The 18,830-nt window shown below is 41.6% G+C and overlaps 2 protein-coding genes and 1 long non-coding RNA gene across 7 annotated transcripts in view; 1 reads left to right on the top strand and 2 right to left on the bottom strand.

Annotated features, from left to right (window-relative positions):
* The first annotated feature begins 95 nt into the window (after positions 1-95).
* Positions 96-18,830, top strand: part of LOC120036145 — a 32,731-nt gene continuing 13,996 nt past the window's right edge. The window contains exons 1-3 of one of the 3 annotated variants that reach the window (XR_005474432.1): positions 96-252; positions 857-948; positions 18,363-18,454. This is a non-coding gene — a long non-coding RNA (uncharacterized LOC120036145). Of the gene's footprint in view, positions 253-856; positions 949-14,777; positions 15,357-17,600; positions 17,758-18,362; positions 18,455-18,830 lie in introns of those variants that run through there. The other 2 variants (XR_005474433.1, XR_005474434.1) reach the window with 2 other exon arrangements.
* On the bottom strand, positions 2,416-3,684 carry LOC120036143 (serum amyloid A-5 protein-like). The gene is made up of 4 exons (XM_038982618.1): positions 3,571-3,684; positions 3,349-3,454; positions 2,967-3,105; positions 2,416-2,762 (listed from the first exon to the last, which is right to left on the bottom strand). Exons 2-4 carry the CDS (start codon positions 3,434-3,436, stop codon positions 2,624-2,626), a joined length of 366 nt encoding a protein of 121 aa, XP_038838546.1. The 5' UTR covers positions 3,437-3,454; positions 3,571-3,684; the 3' UTR covers positions 2,416-2,623.
* On the bottom strand, positions 12,501-17,475 carry LOC120036139 (mitochondrial glutamate carrier 1-like). 3 transcript variants are annotated; one of them, XM_038982611.1, is made up of 9 exons: positions 17,378-17,475; positions 17,127-17,171; positions 16,781-16,921; positions 16,589-16,644; positions 16,312-16,402; positions 15,572-15,629; positions 15,247-15,307; positions 14,811-14,908; positions 12,501-12,953 (listed from the first exon to the last, which is right to left on the bottom strand). In XM_038982611.1, exons 2-9 carry the CDS (start codon positions 17,144-17,146, stop codon positions 12,951-12,953), a joined length of 528 nt encoding a protein of 175 aa, XP_038838539.1. In that variant the 5' UTR covers positions 17,147-17,171; positions 17,378-17,475; the 3' UTR covers positions 12,501-12,950. The 3 variants fall into 3 exon arrangements, with proteins under 3 accessions (XP_038838539.1, XP_038838540.1, XP_038838541.1); XM_038982612.1 differs by having other exon boundaries at positions 12,880-12,953; positions 17,409-17,427; XM_038982613.1 differs by having other exon boundaries at positions 12,894-12,953; positions 16,796-16,921; positions 17,378-17,433.

Raw genomic sequence — 18,830 nt, forward strand, 5'->3', positions numbered from 1 at the left:
ACCAATCACATCAATCCTTCCCCTCCACTCCTCCCTCAACCCTAATTCTATCCCCAACTCTTCTATTTCCTCTACTCCTACTCCTCCCAAATCTCTCCTGATTTGTGTGTGTGTATTGTATTTGAATGGAACAAGAGAAAGCAGAGAAAGAGAGAGGGAGATGGGACATCCAATACTGTGATTAGAAATATGGGTGTATATCTGTTTGAAGTCTAGTCTGTGAAGCTCACAGCACTCCTTCTCTTTTTGCAGGTTTGTAACAATATATCTTTGACCGAATATTTCGCTTTGTTGTCTTTATAAAAGGATCTACTGTGCTGTGCTGTGCTGTGTGTGTGTGTGTGTGTGTGTGTGTGTGTGTGTGTGTGTGTGTGTGTGTGTGTGTGTGTGTGTGTGTGTGTCTGTGTGTGTGTGTGTGTGTGTGTGTGTGTGTGTGTGTGTGTGTGTGTGTGTGTGTGTGTGTGTGTGTGTGGACCTTGGTCGTAGAATAGTACCTAAGAGAAGGCACAGGAGTGGTCTGTCTACTAAATGTCTGCTTTTCATTTATATGTACAGTATGAGCTCATGTATTTTTCACTGCCGGGAATGGATTACATGTGGTAATGGAGACACTTACCACATCTAGTTTGTTAATACATCATGAATAAATATTTCCACGTAACACTATACCCATTCCACCACCTATCTGCCTTGCACATTCAGATTTAAGTGTTATGATTGTTAGGTAAACCTGACTTAACATAATTCACCCCCGTTAACTACACATCATTGCTCACCCGGTGAACCTTCCACATAAATGTATACACAGATCGGGTATTCAATACATGATGCTTATGTTTTCCTTGCTGCATTTCAGGGCTCATCACATAGATGCTGAGTGCAACTGCTGAGGCTACTTATTTCCACTTGGTGAAGCTGAACCCTGTTGCTACCCATTTCACATCTCAGGTGAAGTTAATCATGATATAGCGAAATCTGTGATATTTGATATTGCAAAATCTATTGCTATTGACCTCACTTTGAGCCCTAAAGAACATATTTTCAAATTAAGAGTGACAAAAAAGAGAAAATCTAGGAAAGCCATATACCTGAGTTACAATTCCTCTGTGTTACAATTTCTTAGCTCGTCTCTCTGTCTCTCTCTCTCTCTCTCTCACTCACTCACTCACTCACTCACTCACTCACTCACTCACTCACTCACTCACTCACTCACTCACTCACTCACTCACTCACTCACTCACTCACTCACTCACTCACTCACTCACTCACTCACTCACTCACTCATTCATTCACTCACTCACTCACTCACTCACTCACTCACTCACTCATTCATTCACTCACTCACTCACTCACTCAGTTCAAAGTCTGTTCCAAAGAAGCTGGTACAGTACTTTGGACCATACTCTCATTGGTTGCTTGTGTGGAGGTGTGGTCAGGCTCATCAAAACATTGTATGTCTGTGCATATTTTACAGTACGCCTGTAATTCTGCATTCTGTAATAATGAGTGGTTATGTTCAAAAGCCTAGCTGTATGCTAATTTTATGCATATTATCTATCTGTGTTAACTTATACATAGCCTACTCATCTAACCTCTGGTCTCAATAGAGCTGCATAGTATGTTGAATTGAATCCTCATTCAAACTGTCATGTTCCATTGATTAACAGCAGGGGCATCCATCCTCTCCCCTTTGCCCTCTCTCCCCATGCTTCTCTTGTGATGTCACAACAAGGATAGCCTGGCACCAGCTTTGTTCCAGAGCATGTCTCTATTTTCACAAAGATTTCATCAGTGACACTCAATGATTAACAAATATACTGAAATGGACGTGGCAGATACCAATATTATAATTGTAATTTGTCATGAACTGACCTACCACTTTTTATCCTCCTGGACCAGCTGTTCAAGCCTATATGGTACCTGCAGGCCTCCTTACTTCCCCTGCACCACTAATAACAGGATTCCCCTCGTTACACTCAACAAATTGCCCTGGTGGATCGGTGGTCAATTAAACCAGCATCTATTGGTTGTAAGTGAGAAGGGGAGGACACAGTGTGTGTTGTGTTGGAGAGAGGGAGCTTAGGGATGGGTAGAGGCAAAGAATTGTTGTTGCACCCTCAAAGTTCACATCACCTCGTCATCTGCATTAATCTTAGCCTCGTCTCCTATGTTTTTCTCAGCTTCTTCTATGTCTCCTATGTTTTTCTCAGCTTCTTCTATGTCTCCTATGAAAAACATGTACTATGTACGGCTACCCCACTGTCCAAAAGTCCCTCTTTCTAGTTGTAAAGGGCTGACCGGTTGCCAGTTGAAGGCTGGGAAAATGTCAACACCAGATCATTTGAGTGCACATTTCAGGATTTCAAAATTTCTTTCCAACCAGTCATATCATACTGAATACAGAAAGACATTCGGTCTCTGGTTGCATAATCACTTTATTTTTGCAACACTTTTGAAATATATTGTATACTAAGTTTCAGTACCATGTACCTGTCTATTAGCAGAACATTTGGGCAAAATAATTTGAGAATATGACAGTTTTACCAAAAGCAGTAATTAGGTGCAATATGTTTGTTTGGAATGTGGTCCTTCAGTTTGGCTAGTAACCTCCTTTTTTTTAAGTTCAGTATTTCCTTGGGAGTCCATTGGGTCTGTAGCGGTTGGGGTCCCCTCCATTACGTCCCCAGCGGTTAGCCTCCTGGTCAGCTGCTGAGTCCTCGTGTCCTCGACCACTGGAACCCTGAACCCTCTCCCGGCCATCACTGAGAGAGGAGAAATATTACATTAGTAACTCGCCAACCACAGTAAACCAATAATGGTATAATTGTCTTTCTGACCAGACACTTTTTTTTAACAAAGAGTGGCATAAAGAACTAATTAGAGAAAGGAGAAAGTTTTTATGAGATAATTTGATGACCAACTGAACCACATTATAAGCATCTCACAGATATTTGAGAATCACCCACCTGATGACTGTTGCTGCCCACCTGCCCCCTGGTCCTCTCCTGGCAGCATCATAGTTGCCCCGAGCGTGAAAGTACTTGTCTGAGTTTTTCCAGTTGGCGTCCTTCATGTCGTCATATGCACGCCACATGTCTTTAGCACCTGCAGGGTCAGGAGGACACAGATGTCGAGTTTGACACTTTCAAGGAACTTTACAACTTTTCAAACCACTAGCCTCAAGAAATAACAATGACTTTAAAGGAGTCCTCAAATACAGTACATGTTGCTCTTGAATGATTTGTTACTCTTGAATGATTTGTCGCTCTTGATAGATTTGTTGCTATTGGTTTCTGTATCTATTTCTGTCAACAATGAAGAAACAATGATTAAAGTGTATAAACGGACCTTGAACAGCTTCACCAGGGAAGTGGTACCACTGAGCTTGAGCCCCCACAATAAGGGTCAGAACAAGTCCAGCTAGAAGCAGCTTCATACTTGCAGATGCGACAAACTGAAGGAAACATGAGGGTGAGAGAGCATAGGCTACTTTATGAATTGCTAACATATTTACAGATAATTTATTCAACTTAAACTCTGACTGCCTCATATAACAGAGTTATCACTTACCTTCTAGCTCCTTAGTTAGTTAGTCAGTCAGGCAGTTTGAACTCCCTTGTGTTTCGTGTTGGTTTGTGGTCTGCAGCTTGTTCTTATATTCCACTCAGACCAGGGAGGAGTTCTGTTTTTCCAAAAGCTGGAATTCCCTAACTTCGTCCTCCCAAGCTATTACGATCAGAAGTGTATGTCCGGGAACACAAGATGAGAAATTTCCAGGTCATGACAAGATGAATTAGAGGACCTGCTCTGAAGCCTTGGGCAATACGTAGGATACTCCTCAATTGTGTAACTAGGCCTACAGCTTAAAAAAACAAGGCATCAAAATGTGATGTGTCTGCATTAATAAGACTAATGGGGGCAATGCAGTTTGTTTTTCTGCTTTTAATGTCGTAATTGTCATGATGGATGAGGTTCCAAAAGTTTGCCTCTCACCTAATATGAGAGAATGATTCCTTATGATATGATTCATTATAGACTACTATAGTAGGGTAGAATACAGGTATTTAATAGACATAGACATGAAAGGCAATTTGCATGTGTAACGTTCGTCTGGTGGTGTATGAACGGACCAAGGCGCAGCGGGTGATGAATACATAACGATTTATTTCAAAACAGACGAAACACTGACAAAACACTAGAACAAACTACAAAACAATAAACGAAGGCAACAGACCTGAAACAAACAAACTTACATATAGACGAAGGACGCAAGAACAGGAACAGACTACCTAAACGAACGAAACGAAACAGTCCCATGTGGATTACACAGTCACAGGAACAATCACCCACAAACAAACAGTGAGAACAACCTACCTTAATATGACTCTCAATCAGAGGAAACGTCAAACACCTGCCTCTAATTGAGAGCCATACCAGGCAACCCAAAACCAACATAGAAACAGAAAACATAGACTGCCCACCCAAAACTCACGCCCTGACCAATAAACACATACCAAACAACAGAAAACAGGTCAGGAACGTGACAGCATGTCCACAACTTACGGGTTACACAATTACTGCTCCCCCTCACACCTATGCTGCTGTTCATTGATTATTGATTGCCATTACCATTAGTATCTATCTTTTTATCCTACTACTGGTCACTATTACTCTTGTTTACAAATCAAATCAAAATGTATTGGTCGCATACACATATTTAGCAGATGTTTTGCGAGTGTAGCAATATCTAACAATTTACAACAATACACACAGATCTAAAAGTAAAAGAATGGAATTAAGAAATATATAAATATTACAAGCAATGTCAGAGACCGAAGTATATATATATATATATATATATAATTTTCATGTCCACATTTTATGGATTGCACCTTTATCTTACAGGTTACACAATTACTGCTCGCCCTCACACCTAAGCTGCTGTTCATTGATTATTGATTTCCATTACCATTAGTATCTATTTACAGTTGAAGACGGAAGTTTACAACACTTAGGTTGGAGTCATTAAAACTCGTTTTTCAACCACTCCACAAATGTCTTGTTAAAACAAACAATTGTTTTGACAAGTTGGTTAGGACATCATTTTTCCAACAATTGTTTACAGACAGATTATTTCACTTATAATTCACTGTATCACAATTCCAGTGAGTCAGAAGTTTACATACGCTAAGTTGACTGTGCCTTTTAAACAGCTTGGAAAATTCCAGAAAATGATGTCATGGCTTTAGAAGCTTCTGATAGGCTAATTGACATCATTTGAGTCAATTGGAGGTGTACCTGTGGATGTATTTCAAGGCCTACCTTCAAACTCAGCGCCTCTTTGCTTGACATCATGGGAAAATCAAAAGAAATTAGCCAAGACCTCAGAAAACAAATTGTAGACCTCCACAAGTCTGGTACATCCTTGGGAGCAATTTCCAAATGCCTGAAGGTACCACGTTCATCTGTACAAACAATAGTACACAAGTATACACACCGTGGGACCACGCAGCCGTCATACCGCTCAGGAAGGAGACGCTTTCTGTCTCCTAGAGATGAATGTACTTTGTTGCGAAAACTGCAAATCAATCCCAGAACAACAGTAAAGGACCTTGTGAAGATGCTGGAGGAAACAGGTACAATAATATCTACATCCACAGTAAAACGAGTCCTATATCGACCTAACCTGAAAGGCCGCTCAGCAAGGAAGAAGCCACTGCTCCAAAACCATAAAAAAGCCAGACTCCGGTTTGCAACTGCACATGGGGACAAAGATCGTACTTTTTGGAGAAATGTCCTCTGGTCTGATGAAACAAAAATAGAACTGTTTGGCCTTAATGACCATCGTTATGTTTGGAGGTAAAAGGGGAAGGTTTGCAAGCCCGAAGAACACCATCCCAAACGTGAAGCACAGGGACACAGGACAACAAAGTCAAGGTATTGGAGTGGCCATCACAAAGCCCTGACCTCATTCCTATAGACATTTTGTGGGCAGAACTGAAAAAGCATGCGCGAGCAAGGAGGCCTACAAACCTGGCTCAGTTACACCAGCTCTGTCAGGACGAATGGGCCAAAATTCAGCCAACTTATTGTGGGAAGCTTGTGGAAGGCTACCCGAAATGTTTGACCCAAGTTAAACAATTTAAAGGCAATGCTACCAAATACTAATTGAGTGTATGTAAACTTCTGACCCACTGGGAATGTGATGAAATAAATAAAAGTGTAAATAAATCATTCTCTCTACTATTATTCTGACATTTCACATTCTTAAAATAAAGTGGTGATCCTAACTGACCTAAGACAGGGAATTTTTACTAGGATTAAATGTCAGGAATTGTGGAAAAACTGAGTTTAAATGTATTTGGCTAAGGTGTATGTAAACTTCCGACTTCAACATTATTCATCCTGCTACTGGTCACTATTACTCTTGTTTACAAATAAAATCTATTTTTATTGGTCGCATACACATATTTAGCAGATGTTATTGCGGGTGTAGCGAAATGCTTGTGTTAATAGCTCCAGCAGTGCAGTAATATCTAACAATTCACAACAATACACACAGATCTAAAAGTAAAAGAATGGAATTAAGAAATATATAAATGTTACGACACGCAATGAGTCCAAAGTGTAAATATATATATATATATATGTGTGATGGGATGTATAGACATTTTGAACGGTATGTGGATAGAATATTTTGTATATCTGTAGAATACAGATGTTCTGAAAGAGCTGCAAAATCTGTATCCTTACAAATCAGATGGGCTAGAAAATCTGGACCCTCTCTTTCTAAAATTATCAGCCGAAAATGTTGCAACCCCTATTACTAGCCTGTTCAACCTCTCTTTCGTATCGTCTGAGATCCCCAAAGATTGGAAAGCTGCCGCGGTCATCCCCCTCTTCAAAGGGGGAGACACTCTAGACCTAAACTGTTATAAACCTATATCCATCCTGCCCTGCCTTTCTAAAATCTTCGAAAGCCAAGTTAACAAACAGATCACCGACCATTTCAAATCCCACCGTACCTTCGCCACTATGCAATCTGGTTTCTGAGCTGGTCATGGGTGCACCTCAGCCACGCTCAACGTCCTAAACAATATCATAACCGCCATCGATAAAAGACAGTACTGTGCAGCCGTCTTCATCGACCTGGCCAAGGCTTTTGACTCTGTCAATCACCGCATTCTTATCGGCAGATTCAATAGCCTTGGTTTCTCAAATGACTGCCTCGCCTGGTTCACCAACTACTTCTCAGATAGAGTTCAGTGTGTCCAATTGGAGGGCCTGTTGTCCGGACCTCTGGCAGTCTCTATGGGGGTGCCACAGGGTTCAATTCTCGGGCCGACTCTTTTCTCTGTATACATCAATGATGTCGCTCTTGCTGCTGTTGATTCTCTGATCCACCTCTACGCAGACGACACCATTCTGTATACATCTGGCCCTTCTTTGGACACTGTGATAACAAACCTACAAACGAGCTTCAATGCCATACAACGCTCCTTCCGTGGCTTCCAACTGCTTTCAAATGCTAGTAAAACTAAATGCATGCTCTTCAACCGATCGCTGTCCGCACCTGCCCGCCCGACTAGCATCACTAGTCTGGACGGCTCTGACTTAGAATATGTGGACAACTACAAATACCTAGGTGTCGGGTTAGACTGTAAACTCTCCTTCCAGACTCACATTAAGCATCTCCAATCCAAAATTAAATCTAGAATTGGCTTACTATTTCGCAACAAAGCCTCCTTCATTCATGCTGCCAAACATACCCTCGTAAAACTGACTATCCCACCGATCCTTGACTACGCGATGTCATTTACAAAATAGCCTCCAACACTCTACTCAGCAAATTGGATGTAGTCTATCACAGTGCCATCCTTTTTGTCACCAAAGCCCCATATACTACCCACCACTGCGACCTGTATGCTCTCGTTGGCTGGCCCTCGCTACATATTCGTCGCCAAACCCACTGGCTCCAGGTCATCTATAAGACTTTGCTAGGTAAAGCCCTGCCTTAGCACACTGGTCACCATAGCAACACCCACCCGTAGCACACGCTCCAGCAAGTATGTTTCACTGTTCATTCCCAAAGCCAAGACTTATTTTGGCCGCCTTTCCTTCCAGTTTCTGCTGCCAATGACTGTAACGAATTGCAAAAATCACTGAAGCTGGAGACTTATATCTCCCTCTCTAACTTTAAGCATCAGCTGTCAGAGCAGCTTACTGATCACTGTACCTGTACACAGCCAATCTGTAAATAGCACACCCAACTATCTCATCCCCATATTGTTATTTATCTTTTTGCTCTTTTGAACCCCAGTATCTCTACTTGCACATCATCATCTGCACATCTATCACTCCAGTGTTAATGCTAAATTGTAAATATTTTGCCTCTGTGGCCTATTTATTGCCTTACCTCCCTAATCTTCTACATTTGCTCACACTGTACATAGATTTTTATTTTCTGTTATTGACTGTACGTTTGTTTATGTGTAACTCTGTGTTGTTGTTTGTGTTGCACTGCTTTGCTTTATCTTGGCCAGGTCGCAGTTGTAAATGAGAACTTGTTCTCAACTGGCTTACCTGGTTAAATAAAGGTGAAATAAAATAAATAAAATAAAAAATACATGGGATAGAATAGTATATATACAGCAATAGTTTAATTGGATGGCATTGACTAGACTACAGTATATACTGTACATATGGCAAAGATTCAATAACAAAGACCAGGGAGGTTTTCCAATGACTCACAAAGAAGGCATTAGAAAACCTAGTGAGCTTTTATGGGGCATACTGCAACAACAACAAAAATGATATGGATAGTTTAAAGTACATACGCCTCTTAGCATCTCGTGAGGCCTACCCGTTTCTGGATATAACCCATGTCTGGCATCTTGAGAATGGCTAACTAACACTGCCTCTTCTAGTCAGCAACAACACAACATCAGAAAAAAAGACTGATTTTAATGCTTTACTGTATCCTATTTAGCTTTAGTCCTCAATTGCAAATCATTGTATTTTGGTGGAAACCACTGTCTCAGGCACTGCTCCAGAATCTCCCATAGGTGTTCAATTGGGTTGAGATCTGGTCACTGAAATAGCCATGGCATATGGTTTACATAATTTTCATGCTCAGCCAACCAGATCAGTGACCACTCCTTCCCTGTGGACGGAGGCATTGTCATCCTGCGGGCCAAAGCCATGATAGCCAAAATAATGACCTGCCCAGCATTTTTATACATGACCCTAAGCATGATGGGACGTTAACTGCTTAATTAACTCAGGAACCCCACCTATGTGGAAGCACCTGCTTTCAAAATACTTTGTATCCCTCCTTTACTCAAGTGTTTCCTTTATTTTGGCAAATACCTGTACTTAAAACAGTACCTCCATGTAGTGTTACCAAATATTTGAATTTTGAAAGGTAACAAAAAAAAGATGTTTTTTTTTTTTAAACTAGTTTTAAACTTTTATGGCCAGTGCTATCATGATGATATCATGTTGGTAGCATAATGACATGTCAGTATGGAGACAGCTGTTTTTATATTTGTTTTTATTTCTGTTTGTTTTGTACATCCGTATTAGTTTCTATTTAGATTAAGTTGTATGAAAATATATATATTTCATTTTTATATTATTTAGGTTCAGTTTTAGTGTTAAGAAGATAAAGCATTTGTGGGAGGCTAGAAGAAATATGGGTTGTAGAGTTTTTGTGTGTTTTTTGGGATGTCACAACTGGGGGGCAGTAATATATAAGGTGATGGGTCAGGTCATAGGTTAGCCCTTCTCATGACTCCAATTTTACATTGGTGTCACATATACTCCCTCTCTGGCCTCTAGGTCATCAGGCTGCTGAGTATCCCGCACACCTGTCACCATCGCCTCACGCACCTGCACCTCATGACACTCACCTGGACTCCATCACCTCCTTGATTATCTTCCCTATATCTGTCACTCCCCTTGGTTCTTTCCTCAGGTGTTATTGACGCTGTTTTCATGTTGGTGTGTTGCGTGGTCATTGTTCCTTTTATTTATTAAAACACTCATTCCTTGAACTTGCTTAATTAGTGTTTTAATAAATAAAAGGAACAATGACCACGCAACACACCAACATGAAAGGTTTCTGAAACTGTATTGCACGCAGTGATTATTAACAGTTACACAAAACATTGACCCCGCTGTTATTGTTAGGACACTGGGTATTCAGAGGAGCTAGCCAACAACACAGCTAACACAATCACTTCAAACCGTAGCCTAAAAAAGCCTATTCCTGCTCTTTTCCCACGATGCATCAAACACATTTGGTGTGTCGTCATACTGGTCTCTGGTCAAACTTGCTCGTGTGGAGCCACCTTCAATTTGCGCCTTTTTTCAAGACTGATTTTAATGTCATTGAGAAAACAGCGAAGTGTCAAAGCTATTTCAGAGGAAATTGCGCATCATTAGCTTGTTGTTATGGATGTATCCAAATAAATGTCACTAGAAAACAGCTTAAACAAACGCAAATGCAGCCAGTTTGCTTTTATTCTGGCTGCACTGTTTGATGTGACTGTAAGTTAGCTAGCTAGAAAGCAAGGGATAAGAATGTTGCCAGTCAGTATGGAAATGGAACATTTAGTACGAACGACTAGGTTTGTCCGTAGATACAGAAAAAAACAGAGTCGTGTCACTGGCAACCGAACCGATAGAACGAACGAGCAGCCGGCTTGGGGAGCAACCTTAGATTTATGTTGGGATATATCTCGTGAAGGATAAAATAGTAAGAATAATTTCATCAAAATGACATTTTTATTAAAATATGTTGAATATTGTAATGACCTGACTAGATCATAAAGGAACAATTGTCCAGACAGAGGATTGAGTTTACGAATTGACGGTTTATTAAACCAACTTTACACAGGCTACTGTTTGGCCGTAACCCACGCCAAATAAGTGAAAGATAACCACAAGCCAACCGTGACCTTCTCTTGTGAAGGCCAGACATAAGAGAGAGAACAAAGGCTAAACCTGGTCTTAACTTCCAATGCTCCATCCCCCTGCCCAACCCCCCTCCACTCTACTCCGCCAACCTCCAGGATGCCCGGCATCAGAACATTCCAGGCATTCCCGTGATTGGCAGATAGCAGGTTGATTGGCATGTCGGACCCCGCGAACACTGGGTACTAGTAAGTACAACACAACCACCTACTAGCCTAACACATAACACACAGCTGTCTGTGCGGGTCGCTACAATATGTTGGTAACCCGTTGAATAAAATTGATAATGCCCTCAAAGCTGGTGTTTAGAGGATATATTGGCACAGTTTGCCAGCCCTCGACTTCATCTTGGGCCTATCAACACCCGTTTCGAGAGCATTATCACTTAAATGAATACCTGCTCTTTCCGTGACAGACTGACCAGGTAAAATATATGATCCCTCATTGATGTCACTTGTTAAATCCACTTCAATCAGTGTAGATGAATAAGAGGAAACCGGTTAAACAAGTATTTTTAAGTCTTGAGACAATTGAAACAAGACAAAATATTTAAGTGCCATTGAACAGGGTATGGCAGAAGGTGCCAGCCACATCGTTTTGTGTCAAGAACTACAACTCTGCTGGTGGAAGGACGGCTCACAGTAATGGCTGGAATGCAGTCAATGGGAACAACATGTTTGGTACCATTCCATTTACTCCATTCCAGCCATTATTATGAGCCGTCCACCCCTCAGCAGTCTCCACTGGTGTACATAAACTAGATATCATTAGAATTCCTGTCTACTGATATGTCTGTTGGTGACATCAATATAAAAAAATACATTTTTACAAAATTATCAATAAAGTAATATGTCTATATGTCAAATCTGCAGGATACAAACATTCCATTCCAGCTAAATAATGGATATATAGCATTTTGCCACAAAACCTTTTTAATATACATCTCAAATCTTAATCTATAGCGAGGTTTCCATCCAATTTGCGGCAGATTTTCATGTGAATATTCTCAAATCCGCATGAATAAAATCTGAGCATTTTCCCACCAGATACGTGTTTCCATCAAATAAACTTTTTGCAGATAAAATTCTGTGTATGATAACGTAGTGCACATAAAAAACTTTCTCGGTTAAAAGTTCAATTGGTTTCCATCACATTTTCAACTGATGGTTTTGTTACAAAAAATATTGAGTTAATATAGCGAATGTGCCCACTCTGGTATTGGCACATGCACTCTAGCCAGCAGCTCGTAGATACAGTGCGAATATAGCCTACATCAGGGATGGGCAACTTAAATGATTGTGGGGGCCACAACAAATCAGAATGAGTTTATGGACATGAGAGCGAGATTATTTTTAATTGTCAAATGGCAGCCAAGCACTGGTTGTTAATTTTGTCACCAGAATAAGACCCTCAATATTTTTGGGAGAGGAGCATCAAGCTCATCACTTTGCAATTTAACCATGCTGTGAAGTTCATCATAGTTTATTTCATCTGTAGCCTAATAAACTGTATGCTTTCCAAAGTCGGAGAGGGAGGACCACACATTTCATCTTGTGACTGCAAGATTACTTTATTAAATCAATATTTGCACTTAAAAGCCTTTCCGCCACCATCTCTCGCATAATTCATTTTACAGACAAAAAGATCCAACCTTGTCTATTGTATTTAGTTTATTAAATATTTGGAAAGTTTATGAGAAATCTGGTGTTTCCATCAGGACGGTCGCGACATTTTTTATCCGACATTTACTGAATTTTCTAGTCTAAAATGCCTTCTCAGTTTATTTCATAGTACCAGTAGATGTTGTAATGTTCTACCATCAGATAATATGGATATAATTGATCAGAAAGGGCCTGTCAAAACCAGGAGGGAAGCAGTGGAAGAGTTAGAGTGAGAAGGAGAGTTTACCTGATGCAGTCTGTCACTCCGCCGTCCCCGACTTCCCCATGTCATGGTCTGAATTCTGGTCTTAATCACTGTAATACACATACTGTATCAATTGGCTTACAGGGTACACGGCAGGCATAATCAAATCACATTTTATTTGTCACATGCGCCGCATACAACAGGTAGACCTTACCATGAAATGCTTACTTACAAGCCCTTAACCAACAATGCAGTTTTAAGAAAAATAAGGGCCTTTCTATGACACTGACTGGTATATAGGTCCTGGATGGCAGGAAGCTTGGCCCCAGTGATGTACTGGGCCATACGCACTACCCTCTGTAGCCCCTTGCGATCGGAGGCCGAGCAGTTGCCATACCAGGCGGTGATGCAACCATTCAGGATGCTCTCGATGGTGCAGCTGTAGAACTTTTTGAGGATCTGAGGACCCATGCCAAATCTTTGGGGGAATAGGCATTGTCCTGCCCTCCTCACGACTGTCTTGGTGTGTTCATGGCTTCATGGCTACATGGCTACACTAAATGGCTACAGACGTGAGTGCTATGGGTCAGTAGTCATTTAGGCAGGTTACCTTAGTGTTCTTGGGAACAGGGACTATGGTGGTCTGCTTGAAACATGTAGGTATTACAGACTCGGCCAGGGACAGGTTGAAAATGTCAGTGAAGACACTTGCCAGTAGGTCAGCGCATGCTCGGAGTACACGTCCTGGTAATTCCTCTGGCCCTGCGGCCTTGTGAATGTTGACCTGTTTAAAGATTCGTCACTACAGACACGGGTTCAATCCCGGGCTGTATCAGAACTGGCCGTAATCAGGAGTCCCATAGGGTGGCGCACAATTGGTGCTGTTTCCTCCAACACATTGGTGCGGATGGCTTCCGGGTTAAGCGGGCGGGTGTTAAGAAGCACGGTTTGGTGGGTCATGTTTCGAAGGATGCATGACTTGACCTTCTCCTCCCTATCCCGTTGGGGAGTTGCAGCGATGAGACAAGATACAAATTGTGGAGAAAAAGGTGGTTCAACATTTTTTTTTAAAGTCTTACTCACATCGACTGCGGCGAGCGTGATCACACAGTCGTCTGGAACAGCTTAGCTCAGTGCGGATGTTGCCTGCATTCCATGGCTTCTGGTTGAGGTATGTACGTATGGTCACTGTGGGACAACGTCATTGATGCACTTATAGATGAAGCAGGTGACCGATGTGGTATACTCCTCAATGAAATCGGATGAGTCACGGAACATATACCAGTCTTTGCTAGCAAAATAGTCCTGTAGCTTAGCATCTGCGTCATCTGACTACCTCCATATTGAGTGAGTCACTGGTACTTCCTGCTTTAGTTTTTGTTTGTAAGCAGGAATCAGGAGGATATAATTATGGTCAGATTTGCCAAATGGAGGGCGAGGGAGAGCTTTGTAAACATCTTTGTGTTTGGAGTAAAGGTAGTCTAGAGTTTTTTTCCTCTCTTCTTGCACATGTAACAGGTAAAACAGATTTGAGTTTTTCTGCATTAAAGTCCTCGGCCACTAGGGGCACCGCCTCTGGATGAGCATTTTCTTGTTTGCTTATGGCTTTATAGAGATCGTTGAGTGCGGTCTTAGTGCCAGCATCGGTTTGTGGTGGTAAATAGACAGCTACGAAAAACATAGATGAACACTCTCTTGGTAAATAGTGTTGTCTACAGCTTATCAAGAGATACTCTATCTCAGGCAAGCAAAACCTCGAGACTTCCTTAATATTTGATTTTGCGCACCAGCTGTTATTGACAAATAGACACAGACCTCCACCCCTTGTCTTACCGGAGGCAGCTGTTCTGTCTTGCCGATGCACGGAAAAACCTTACAACTGTATACACACTCATACCTGTATACACACACACGACTGTCCTTACCATCCACAGGTAAGCTGCATTGCTGTACGGAGATGTCCTTACCGTCTCCCGGGTGAGCTGCATTGCTGTATGGGACCTCAACTCCACTGGGCCCCCAGGGGCCCCAACTGCAGCCTGGGACATCAGCTTCCTCTGAGCCTCTACATGTGTCATAACACACACAACATCATCAGTATCATCAGTGTGACATCATCAATCAGGGACAGAGAAGCAGGAATGCACCAGGAGAAGTTGACAAACAAAAATACATTTGAGGAGTCACAGGAACACAAGGAAGAGTCACAAATGTGGTCAAGCAATAAAATAACTATTGTACATTGATACAATAACAATGCTGGCTGTTACTGGTTCTAACTGATCAGATCTCTGTGATCTGTTTGTGTTTGTTTGGCTGACAAGACATTGGTTAGTCATGAAACCCTGACTGGGAACAAGGGAACATACAACCTCCTCTCTCCTTCTTCTACCCATTTCTCACCTATCCGCCCTGCATCCTGTAACTGGATCTTTAGCATCTCCATGGGAGTGGTGATGATGACCTGCACCAAGAGATGGAGAGATGGAGAGACAAAGAGATGGAGACACAGAGATGGAGAGACAGAGAGACAGAGAGATGGAGAGACAGAGATATGGAGAGACAGAGAGAGACAGAGAGATGGAGAGACAGAGAGACAGAGATGGAGAGACAGAGAGATGGAGAGGCAGAGAGATGGAGAGACAAAGAGATGGAGAGACAAAGAGACTGTTGAGCCACAAGATGGTAGTAGAAAGCTGTCTGAGGCTGATACCCAAACTGATCTTACCTGACATGTACCAGCACCACAACCCGCCAGCATCTCCCTCAGCAGGGTGAGCTTCTGACTGAGAGAGAGAACAAATGTCATAATCATTTTGGTTCAATGACTTTGCTAATTTCTCTGGATGGTCTGGTGCTATCTCAAGTGATTTACATACATTAAACAAAATGCATACAACATAAAACTCCCTGTTTCTATCCACAAAGGACATGACCATAAACATGCATTAAACAATAAACATACCATTAGTGATACACATAAAGAAACATACATAAACAAACACATACACACACTCACGGATTCACACAGTCTTAGAAACATGTTAATAATTCACCAGTTCACTAGCGCAGGTCACTCAATAATTTATCAGCCATGTTGTTGGACCCCATGGAAATGTTGAGGGACGCTAAAGATAGCCCAGGTATGTCATGCGGATAATGCTGCAGGGGCCTGTGGGATTGGTCCTATCAACCATGCTGTATGTTTACAAAATATTTATACTTCTAACGTATTACCACTAGATCCCAGCACATAGTGAAGATATTATTAAAATCCTATTTGTGATATGTATATCAAATCCAAACAAGAAGTTAGTTAAAGCTGATATAGTATACACTACATCTTTCAAGTACATCTATTCAAAGAGATCAGAGTGGGCAAGAGGTTGGTGTACCAGTCAGTTACGACTGGTGTATGATTGTATTTGACAGACAGGTGTTTGAAAGAGGCCTCTGAGCACTACTCACCCATCCTTGGACAGGTGCTGTCTAAAGAAGTCATTGGCAGCTAGTTTGATGGCCTTCTCTGGAGTGACCAGAGTCAGGTTCACAGCAGCACCTAATGGTCAAAGAAATATAGAGACACAGAGTCATAAACAAAGAACATGCTCAAACCTGTGTGCACACACACGCACGCATGAACACACACATACACACACACCACACACACGCACGCACACACACACACACACACACGCACGCACGCACAAGCACACACACACACACACACATAATTTTGTTCTACCTCTGTACATGCCAAAGTACCCCTCTGATTGGATGGTCTTGATAAGGCAATCTGACCTGTGTAGTGAACACAAAGGATTACTGTGCAAAGACCTCAGAGAATCAACCAGAGGTAAGCAGATACTACAAGCAAACTGCAAGTTCGTTTTAGATTTTTTTTTTTTTTTTTGACTGGTTAAAAGAGTGTGTTTACCAGCTTTGTGCATACATGCTGGTGTAGAGACGGGAACCATTTTGCTGGTTCTGGAGACGGGTCTTGGCTAGGTCAATAGGAAATACACATGTCACACCAATCAGTCCAGCAATTCCCCCATTGATCAATTTGGCAGGTAAACTGAGAGGGAGAGAAAGAGAGAAGGGTGAGACGGGATCAAAAAGGTGACAATGACCAATCAATAACAAAAGTTAAAAACAAGAATGAGAGAGCGGGAAAATAGTGGAGGAATTAGTTCAAGACTCAAACTAGAACATCAATTAAAACATGTGATAAAATCCTCTCAGATTCTTCTGTTTCAATCAATATCCTTATCCGCACTTACCTGATCTGCTTGTCAGCCATCTGTCTGTATATCTGTAAACGTGATCTGCAAGGAAAACAATGGATTAGTGGACGATAGATGGAGAATACCTCAGTCAACCAACCAATGTTCAACCGTCAGTTTCAGTCAGTCAGTCAAGTAATTGGCCAGCTGTGGAGGAGAACTGGAAAAGAACAGAGTACAAATCCATATCAGAACAGTAGTCAGACACTCAGTTAAAGCTTTGAGAAACATCTGTGCATGGAACGTACTTGGCTTATCCCTGGGCATAGTAGCATTTACCTCAATGTTGTGTTGGCTGGCTACCTGAAATGAAGAGTGTTCATTCATTGAGCCATGCTTTCAGAAGAAGCTGATTGTACAGCCACCCTCCTTCTGGACCAATCACATCAATCCTTCCCCTCCACTCCTCCCTCAACCCTAATTCTATCCCCAACTCTTCTATTTCCTCTACTCCTACTCCTCCCAAATCTCTCCTGATTTGTGTGTGTGTATTGTATTTGAATGGAACAAGAGAAAGCAGAGAAAGAGAGAGGGAGATGGGACATCCAATACTGTGATTAGAAATATGGGTGTATATCTGTTTGAAGTCTAGTCTGTGAAGCTCACAGCACTCCTTCTCTTTTTGCAGGTTTGTAACAATATATCTTTGACCGAATATTTCGCTTTGTTGTCTTTATAAAAGGATCTACTGTGCTGTGCTGTGCTGTGTGTGTGTGTGTGTGTGTGTGTGTGTGTGTGTGTGTGTGTGTGTGTGTGTGTGTGTGTGTGTGTGTGTGTGTGTGTGTGTGTGTGTGTGTGTGTGTGTGTGTGTGTGTGTGTGTGTGTTGTGTGTGTGTGTGTGTGTGTGTGGACCTTGGTCGTAGAATAGTACCTAAGAGAAGGCACAGGAGTGGTCTGTCTACTAAATGTCTGCTTTTCATTTATATGTACAGTATGAGCTCATGTATTTTTCACTGCCGGGAATGGATTACATGTGGTAATGGAGACACTTACCACATCTAGTTTGTTAATACATCATGAATAAATATTTCCACGTAACACTATACCCATTCCACCACCTATCTGCCTTGCACATTCAGATTTAAGTGTTATGATTGTTAGGTAAACCTGACTTAACATAATTCACCCCCGTTAACTACACATCATTGCTCACCCGGTGAACCTTCCACATAAATGTATACACAGATCGGGTATTCAATACATGATGCTTATGTTTTCCTTGCTGCATTTCAGGGCTCATCACATAGATGCTGAGTGCAACTGCTGAGGCTACTTATTTCCACTTGGTGAAGCTGAACCCTGTTGCTACCCATTTCACATCTCAGGTGAAGTTAATCATGATATAGCGAAATCTGTGATATTTGATATTGCAAAATCTATTGCTATTGACCTCACTTTGAGCCCTAAAGAACATATTTTCAAATTAAGAGTGACAAAAAAGAGAAAATCTAGGAAAGCCATATACCTGAGTTACAATTCCTCTGTGTTACAATTTCTTAGCTCGTCTCTCTGTCTCTCTCTCTCTCTCTCTCACTCACTCACTCACTCACTCACTCACTCACTCACTCACTCACTCACTCACTCACTCACTCACTCACTCACTCACTCACTCACTCACTCACTCACTCACTCACTCACTCACTCACTCATTCATTCACTCACTCACTCACTCACTCACTCATTCATTCACTCACTCACTCA

The sequence above is a fragment of the Salvelinus namaycush genome, unplaced genomic scaffold, assembly GCF_016432855.1.
Source record: "Salvelinus namaycush isolate Seneca unplaced genomic scaffold, SaNama_1.0 Scaffold122, whole genome shotgun sequence".
NCBI lineage: Eukaryota > Metazoa > Chordata > Actinopteri > Salmoniformes > Salmonidae > Salvelinus > Salvelinus namaycush.

Excerpts from the sequence above, each read along its gene's own strand:
- LOC120036143 (XM_038982618.1), bottom strand. The coding sequence starts at position 3,436 with ATGAAGCTGCTTCTAGCTGGACTTGTTCTGACCCTTATTGTGGGGGCT. Across the intron at positions 3,106-3,348 it reads CCCTGGTGAAGCTGTTCAAG|GTGCTAAAGACATGTGGCGT; the intron begins GTCCGTTTATAC and ends CTGACCCTGCAG. Across the intron at positions 2,763-2,966 it reads TGGGCAGCAACAGTCATCAG|TGATGGCCGGGAGAGGGTTC; the intron begins GTGGGTGATTCT and ends CTCCTCTCTCAG.
- LOC120036139 (XM_038982611.1), bottom strand. The coding sequence starts at position 17,146 with ATGGCTGACAAGCAGATCAG. Across the intron at positions 16,922-17,126 it reads ATGGCTGACAAGCAGATCAG|TTTACCTGCCAAATTGATCA; the intron begins GTAAGTGCGGAT and ends TCTCCCTCTCAG. Across the intron at positions 15,630-16,311 it reads CAGCACCTGTCCAAGGATGG|TCAGAAGCTCACCCTGCTGA; the intron begins GTGAGTAGTGCT and ends TCTCTCTCTCAG.